At 43.2% G+C, this 8,665-nt stretch overlaps 1 protein-coding gene across 3 annotated transcripts; it reads left to right on the top strand.

Moving 5' to 3' along the window:
* Positions 1-5,207: 5,207 nt before the first annotated feature.
* Positions 5,208-8,143, top strand: LOC120660265 (WAT1-related protein At5g64700-like). 3 transcript variants are annotated; one of them, XM_039938687.1, is made up of 8 exons: positions 5,208-5,354; positions 5,505-5,673; positions 5,770-5,832; positions 5,973-6,089; positions 6,422-6,674; positions 6,750-6,908; positions 7,485-7,636; positions 7,748-8,143. In XM_039938687.1, the coding sequence occupies exons 2-8, from the start codon at positions 5,558-5,560 to the stop codon at positions 7,938-7,940; spliced, it is 1,053 nt and encodes a 350-aa protein (XP_039794621.1). In that variant the 5' UTR covers positions 5,208-5,354; positions 5,505-5,557; the 3' UTR covers positions 7,941-8,143. The 3 variants fall into 3 exon arrangements, with proteins under 3 accessions (XP_039794621.1, XP_039794622.1, XP_039794620.1); XM_039938688.1 differs by having other exon boundaries at positions 5,216-5,354; positions 5,543-5,673; XM_039938686.1 differs by lacking the exon at positions 5,208-5,354 and having other exon boundaries at positions 5,361-5,673.
* The last annotated feature ends 522 nt before the right edge of the window (positions 8,144-8,665 follow it).

Below are 8,665 nucleotides of genomic sequence, written 5' to 3'. Positions count from 1 at the left end.
GTGGAGGGCATATTGCCGCTGGACTGGTTTCAATCCCGATCAGCCGTAGTGAGCCTGAAGCTAGCTTGGGGGAGGACCCCCACGAGAGGTAACTTGTATCAACTATATTTACTGCTTTTATAACCTTGCATGAAACCCATAAACTTTGCAAAATCAGAAAATCCATAAAAATTTGCATAACTAAAAACAAAATAAAAATTTGCAAAACCTAGAAAACACCAAAAATAGTTTTCTTTTAATATGTGTAGTAAGCATGGTGTAAGTTTTCCTTGTTGAGATGATGAATAGTTGCTCTATTAATTTCCTTCATATGCTTAATTACAACTTTATGCTCTATCTAGTTTTGGGTTTGGTGGCTAAAATATTCAAATCTTAAACTTGAAACTTGTGGGTAGCGAAAAACATGATCCAAATCTAAGTTGTTGTGAGCTATGATATGGTTAAGTAGAGTTTCTATGATCCTCTCTTATGTGATACTTGACATCCGGAGTATTTGAATTTTGAAAACACAAAAATATAATAAAGTTCCTCGATGATATAAAACTCCTATCCAATGCCATATATTGTTTTTCATTGCAAAACCATCCACATATGCAACTTGCTATCTCATTGAGCTTTGTCAAATTATTGTGACCCTTAGTGAGATTCATTTCATACTCCCATGATCAAGATCATGTACACATTTCCACCACATGCTATGCTTCTACACTAGAAGTAAGCAAAATTCCATCCATCCACCAAATAAAACTCTAAGTCCATGTATGACACCTCTCTCTCAAAAATACATCAAGGATATGGGGCTATGCAAAAAAAAGATGCATACCCAAAGAAGGTATGCCACATGCTTCGGCATGTCAAAAGAAAAAAAAAGAGAGAATAAAAAATGCATACCCAAAGAAGGTATGCCACATGCTTAGGCATGTCAAAAGAGAAAGAAAAGATAGCCCCTTATCCAAAAAGAAAGAAAAGAGAGAAATGGTACATACAAAGGAGTTCATACACCATCCACCAAAAATATCCACACACTTGCACATCTTGATCAAGGTTTATGACTTGTTTCTCTTTTGGATCCGGTCTTTGACTTAGCAAAATATGAGAAGCAGGTATGCCTTCAAATCCTCCATACCTACAGCTCCACAAAAACAACCATTAGAGATAGGTTGAGGAAGTAAGGCATAATAAAAAGCCTTGGTAAGGAATTATACACATTGAGCGATCTGAGAGATCATCCGAGGAACTTTATAAATTTCTTTTGAAAAACTTTACAAAACCTCCGGATTGACGGTTGAACTGAAGAGAAAGAAATATGAGCACTCTACAATACCATTCTAACTCTCAACCGCCAAAGATGAGGTAAAAGCTATAAGCTCCACAGGAGTAAGGTAAGAACAAAAGGCCAACTTATTCAAAATCAAGATAAGAAGCATTCGGTTGTGCCTAAGTATGAGTTGGAAATTCAACATTGTAGCAACTCCTGATCAACAACGAGCGCCTTGTTTTGCTCAGGGACGAGCAAAAAGCTAGCTTGGGGGTGTTGTTGATGGTCGTTAAGTGCGAAATATGACCGTCAACTATACTCATTAAAGAAGGAAAACTTTACCTCTTACTCGTATATTTGTATCACTAACCTTGCTCCATAGTTGTTTTCGAGAATTTATGTTTTCAGGAGAACAAGTCCGGAATAAGACGAAAACACGACGAATACGTAGACAGAAGAAACAGATGATCGTGTCCTGCGTAACATGAGCAAAGGAGGCCCACAAACTAGACCAAACCGACCAACCAAACCCCGGCACTGACCATCTGACATCAGGACCCACCTGGCAGCCTCCGAGGCTGAGTTTTGGCGGGAAGCTTGTTCCTATCCTCTTGAAGGTGGTTTGGCATGTTTCCATACAAGGAGATAGCGGGAACCGACCTCTCAAGCTATAAAAGGGGCCTCCCACCACTCTCTCTCACACACACACCACTTGAAGGCCTCTCTCTCACTCTCATTTGTGACTTGTACTCCTTAGGGTAGTGGAGCTAGGCTAGTACTTCATCTCCTTAGAGAATCCAGTCGTCCTCAGGGTCGGCGAGCAATCCTCGGCCTCTGGTATGACTTTGTATTCCGACTTTCGTTATGCTATTCATATTGAGTTCGTTCTTGGTTATGTTGCTATGTTCGTAGCTTGGTTAGCCTTGATCTATGCTATTTCAAGTTATACTAGTTACTTGCTTAGACCAGATGATTTGGGTAAGGATATCGGTTCGTTGTGCTTTCAGGCTTGCCTTAGCATCTTACCTGTCCATCCGAAGGGTGGGGGACCCGGGGGTGCTAGGGTAGTGACCTCATATGTAGGAATGGTGCCCAGGTATGCGGGATCCTTCGGATATGACGGTGCTCCACGGTGTGATTGGGGCAGACCGCAGGTGGTGACAGCCCTGTCGGTCCGCCGGGAAGCTGCTTCTCGGTTAGCGTACTCCCCGACATTTGGGTACGGTGTAGGAGTTCATGCAAAGATGAAACGGGATTGGATGTTCTCCAGTGCGGGTCATTCTCCCCGATGTCCCTAATTTCCCGGCACCTGCAGCTCTAAGCAATGTGACTAACATAACTTATATGCTAACATGAATAGTATACTAGGAATCTTTGCCTATGCTCCCACTAACCTTAGGATTGCTTGTTTATTCTTTATTCATGAGAGTTGGATGTTCTGTGTGTGTCACATTACCCCTGATTATCCTTTATTTATCACTTACCCCTGTATAGTCAGTGGTCTTCATCTTACTCATATGTGTCATAGTTATGCAACTAAACAAATACACCTTACACAACTTAGCCATCCCTTGGGAAAATATAAATAACGATACCCTGAATACTTCTGTGTGAAATGCTACAACGGTATATCCTTGCGCTTGCGGATCTTTTTGTAAACGTTAAGACATACCACACCAGCATTTCTGGCGGCATTACTAGGAACTAACCACTCCTAGCGGCAACGCTAAGAAATGCCAACAATGTCGCCTAAGGAAATCCATTTATGGATTAAAGCAAGCCTCTAGGCAGTGGTATTTAAAGTTTGATGAAACCATAAGGAAATTTAGGTTTAAAGAGAATGATGAGGACAATTGTATTTATGAAAAGTTTAAAAGTGGAAAATTTATTTTCCTTATCCTGTACGTTGACGACATTTTACTTGCTAGCAGTGATGTCGGTCTGCTGCTGGAAACAAAGAAATTTCTGTCCTCAAATTTCGATATGAAAGATCTCGGTGAAGCGTCATTTGTTTTGAAAATTGAAATTCATCAAGATAGAAGAAATGGGGTATTAGGATTGTCATAGAAGGCTTACTTGGAAAAAGTTCTGAAGAAATACAGTATGCATGCTTGTAAGCCTTCACCTGCTCCTATAGTCAAGGGCGATGGATTTGGGAAATTTCAATGTCCCAGGAACTAGTATGAGATCGATCAAATGAAAGCGGTTCCATATGCTTCAGCTGTCGGAAGCCTACCGTATGCTCAAGTGTGTACACATCCTGACTTAGCATTTGTTACCGGGATACTTGGCAGATATCAAAGTAATCCGGGACAAGCACACTAGATCATGGTAAAGAAAGTTTTACGTTATGTGCAAGGCACAAAAGGCCTCATGCTGACATACAGAAAATCCGATACTCTGGAGATAGAAGGGTACTCAGATGCGGATTTTGCGGGGGACATCGATGACCGAAAGTCCATGTCCGGTTATGTGTTCACGCTCACAGGGGGAACAAAGTGTCACCGCGTCATCGACGATGTACGCTGAATTTATAGCATGCTATGAGGCCTCGGGGCAGGTTGAATGGTTAAAGAAGTTTATACCCGGTTTAAGAGTGGTAGACAGCATTCAAAGACCACTCAGAATGTACTGCGACAATGAACCCGCAGTGTTCTATGCTCACAACAATAAGTCAAGTTGTGCTGCCAAACACATTGACATAAAGTTTTATGTTGTGAAAGAGAAAATCCAGGATCACTCCATTACTCTTGAGCATATAAGCACAAAGAAAATACTTGCGAATCCGCTCACAAAAGGCTTACCACCCAGTGCATTTAGTGAACACGTAGCCGGCATGGGTTTAAGGGAAAGCATGTGATTCCTGGACAATATAGGTCCCAAAGGTTAAAGAATTATTTCAGAACAGTGAAGTGTCTGGTAGCTGTTGAATCTATCGGCAACTGGCTGTGACGATGAAGCATGCTCTATGCGCTAATCTGTGATGGAACAAATAAAGTTAAAAGTATTGAAGATAAAGTATAAAGTTGAAAGGTAAAGTGAGATCAAGGAGGAGAATGTTAGAGTTGATCTCGGACTGGGCTTTTGCCCAATGGCAAAGCCCAGCTCGGACTCCCCCTCGCGTTCTGATCGGAGGCGCCCAACCCTTCACTGGTTGGCGGGCCCCCGTGGCACAACGCAACAATAAATAGAGGTGGGGGCCGGGGCACTCGGTACGAGATTCACCGCGCCGCCAAGCACCCCACCCACAGAAACACTAGTCCGATCTAGTTAGGGGGCGCTGGAGTCACGGGAAGCACCGCCGCCGCCGTCACTCCTTCTGCGTCGCCACCGTCCTCGACGTCGCCGTGCCGGCCTCGACATCACTGCACCGCTCGTCGCCGCCTTTGAGCGGATCTCCATCAACGAACAAGGGATGGCCGGCTCAAGCTCCTCTGGTGGCGCCAAAGGTCTCTCTACTCTCTCTCTCTCTGTGTGTATTTCCCGTAGATCTAGGAAATCTTGTACTCAGAATAAAGTTAAGAGAAAGAAACCGCCACTGATCTATGTTCTAGTGATCCTAATTTTCTAACAATCATTCCACTGAGTCTCCGGGCAGCGCCGGGGGCTTCCTCTTCAGGTTCGGAGGTTCCAGGAAGACCTTTCTTGCCTATGATGAGTTCACCAATGACCTCCGATCCTGGGCGGGTTCAATCCAGTAACGAGAAATAAGGAAAAAAAAACAGTCTCCGATGGGGCTTTATCACTGATCCGAGGTTACTATGCCATGATGTTAATGCATCTAAATGCTCTGTGTGACCTCCGCGCAGTGCCTATCGGTGGCAATTCCCAACATAGTGCAATGACAGTACATTCCAATTTCTAGTGCGCAAAACAATAAATATGTTATCAGATCATGCTGATCGAGTCACACTCCATATTCCATACACTGATGATGATCACTACATTTCCCTACTTAGTCTAGTAGTAGCAAACCAATCTCTCATCAGCTCATCTGGGAAAGCTCACAGTTGCAGGCTGACTGGGGACATCCCAAGATGGACGGACGACGTTATTGCATGAATCAGATTTCCCACAAGAGACAGATTCGTATCAAGTAAAATACTCTCCTTCCCACTACTCTCTCTCTCTCTCTCTCTGCTCTCAACAACATACGGAACATACACACAGTACTCACTGGCTGCACAGAGTCATTCTCACTCTCGCTTACAGAGCTTTGATTGACCACGAGTGGCCATGGATGCAGCAAGCAAGAAGGCCTACATCATCGCCATCGTGGTGCAGGTGATCTTGACGGGGATGTCGGTGATGTCCAAGGCGGCCTTCAACTCCGGGATGAGCACCTTCGTCTTCGTCTTCTACCGCCAGGCGGCCGGTTCCATCCTCATGCTGCCTCTTGCCCTCATCCTCCAAAGGTGACATGACAACCATGCATTTACAGCTTTAGCAAGCCAAAGATTTGCCTGCGGGACGTGCATGCAGAACCTGTTTTCTCATCTGATCCTCCGCAGGAAGAATGCGTGGTCGATGCCATTTGCGTGGCTGCTCAAGCTCTTCTTGTGTGCCTTAGTGGGGTATGTAACCTCCATCTGGTACCCAAGCTAGCATTAGTGGCATATATAGCTTACTTCCTTTGAAGTTTAATTTAAAAGTATGCATGCACATGCATGAGTGGCATATATATCTAACTTATTGCAATGCTTCTGATTGCCAGGAACACGCTGAGCTTGAGCCTGTACCATGTTAGCCTCAAGTTCACGTCGGCGACCGTGGCGGCGGCAGCAGGCAACTCCATGCCAGTCGTTACCTTCTGCTTGGCGCTGCTACTCAGGTACACAAGAAATGGAAAGCTGCTAGATAGTTGACTTGCATGCCTTGGTATATGAGAAATTTTACAATGATTGAAAAAAATAGGAGTCGTATATCTGATAAAATCCTATGGTGGTGAAGGTATGAAGTATCTAAAAGTATCTATGATAAAATATCTGGTACTTCCAAAATGTGGGATTAAATACCAAAAAGTGTGATCGAATACTAATTTAATTTAATTTTTATAAATCTTTTCCATAAATCAATGGCTAGAAAAAAGTTCAAAATAAAAATACGTGAAAGTACCTTATATTTTTGGATTATTGCCACCACATGATTTTTACGTGGCGGCAGGATGGAGGTGGTGAAGCTCAGGAGCGCCTCCGGCGTAGCCAAGCTCACCGGTGTAGCGCTGTGCCTCGCTGGCGTCTTCGTCATCGCCTTCTACTCCGGGCCAGCGCTTAGCCCTGTCAACCACCACCGCGCCTTTGCCGCCCAAAGCTCCGGCTCCGGCCGCGCAAACGCCTCCTCGAAGACGACATGGATCGAAGGGACCTTCCTCATGCTCCTCGCCAACGTGGCGTGGGCCCTATCCATCGTCTGGCAGGTCTCGACCAATTAATTTCACTGACAGAAAGCTACGTACGCTTTCCGTGGGTGATCGAAGGATTAACCTTTGCAGGCTGCGCTGCTCAAGGAGTTGCCGAACAGGATGCTGGTGGCCACGGCCCTCTGCGTGTTCAGCACGGTGCAATCGTTCGTCATCGCAGTGGCGGCCGAGAGGAACTTCTCCAGGTGGCAGCTCCGGCCGGACATCAGCCTGCTCGCCATCGTCTATGCCGTAACAATCATCGTCTTCTTGCGCACATTATTATTAGGTTGTAGTGGTGGTTTCATGGGCACACATTTCGACTCTTCCCCCATTATAGCCACCTTGGCCCGCACTAGCCTCTACCTTTCCCTATAGTTTTTAACTCTGGTAAGAGCAAGACTAATAATACAGCCAACAAGACAGCTGTAAAGATCCTTACAGCCTTCTCTCAGCCCATCTGTACAATAGTTAGCTCTTCACAATTAATACATGACCCACATGTCTACCCAAGCCGGCTATAAGCTTACAGCCCGCTTCTCCTCCCTCTCTTCTCTTCTCTCCTTCACATCATCATTTAGCCGGTTTACAGCCAACTATAATACTTGCTCTAGAGCCTCTGTTTGGGAGCTCACAATCTTAGCTCCATCAGTATCAAGAAAGAAAAAAAAACTTAAGCTCAACCCACATAGTAGGCGGGAATGGGATAAGATAATTAGGTTCAGTGTGAGAGGGATCTATAGCAATTGCGAGATTATTCTGTACTTTAATTCCAATGCGCACTAACTTACTTTCTACGTAATTGGATGGGTCAAAAAAAATTCTCAGGGGTTTGTGGTGGCCGGAGTGTCCTATTACCTTCAAGCTTGGTGCATGGAGATGAAAGGTCCTGTCTTCTTCGCCGTCTGGACCCCGCTATGCTTCGTCCTCACGATATTCTGCTCATCGTTCTTCCTGGGAGAGAGAGTTCACCTTGGCAGGTAACTAACAATTAATAATCTCAACAAAGGATGAGATGCGTAGATCATAATTCTAATGGATTCACGGAACGAATAAGGAGTCCTATTTTCTCCCCTTTTTGTTGAGGACAGTGTTGTGGGTGGAGCCCTGCTCGTTGGAGGCCTTTACGGCGTGCTGTGGGGTAAAAACAAGGAGTGTCAGGTAGGGTCCTGCAGTCAGCTGAACATGACCACGGATTGTGCACATGATGAAGAGGAGCATAACAAACCAAACACGTTTGAGCTGGAGGAAGCAACATCAGCACCGGCAGGTGAACGCGTCTGATGTATCACTGAAGCAAGTGTGCCTTCTACCTTGTGCTCACATACACTGGGTGGAACATGCATGTATTTAATTTTCATTGTTTCTTACTATGTAATATGTATGTACGAAGGGTTAATCCCTCTCAAAAAAATAAGTAGCAGTACGTCCCTGTTTATCATCAGAATACCTTGTTATGATTATTAACTACTAGTCTATCAACCCGTGCTCCCGCACGGGCTAATTAGAATTAATATAAGAATAATGTCAATAACTATAATTATCTATCTCACATCTTTTTTATCTATTAAATATTCTAACACATACTCTAAAATATATATTTATCATTATCTAGTTACAATAACTTTCATTTTGCATCACACCTCCATATGTATTCGATATATATTTAGTTGAACTATTTATTTGTGAATTGGTATTCCTATCTCTTCCATTATACATGAATACATGGTGACATATATTGTGGATAGTATTTTTTGTATAAATAATAATATAAATAACATATTAATGATGATAGAAATAGTAATTTAAAATTTTATATTGGTGTACTTTAATATTTTATTATAATTATATAATTTAGATTCAGATTTAGGAGTAATTTAACTTTTAATAATAATGATATAATTAGATAATGTATATGCAAATTTAGGGGGGTATTTGTATTATTTTTATAATGACATAGGTGGGAAATTTACGCAAATATTAGGGGGTTACTTTAGATTTTTTTATTA

This window comes from Panicum virgatum, chromosome 2N, assembly GCF_016808335.1.
Source record: "Panicum virgatum strain AP13 chromosome 2N, P.virgatum_v5, whole genome shotgun sequence".
NCBI classification, from domain to species: domain Eukaryota; kingdom Viridiplantae; phylum Streptophyta; class Magnoliopsida; order Poales; family Poaceae; genus Panicum; species Panicum virgatum.
This window is presented reverse-complemented; position numbering and strand designations above follow the sequence as displayed.

What these genes read in the sequence shown, in the direction of transcription:
- LOC120660265 (XM_039938686.1), top strand. Translation starts at nt 5,495, where the DNA reads ATGGATGCAGCAAGCAAGAAGGCCTACATCATCGCCATCGTGGTGCAG. An exon ending in TTCTTGTGTGCCTTAGTGGG is followed by an intron (nt 5,833 to 5,972) that starts GTATGTAACCTC and finishes TCTGATTGCCAG; the next exon opens with GAACACGCTGAGCTTGAGCC. An exon ending in CCCTATCCATCGTCTGGCAG is followed by an intron (nt 6,675 to 6,749) that starts GTCTCGACCAAT and finishes TAACCTTTGCAG; the next exon opens with GCTGCGCTGCTCAAGGAGTT.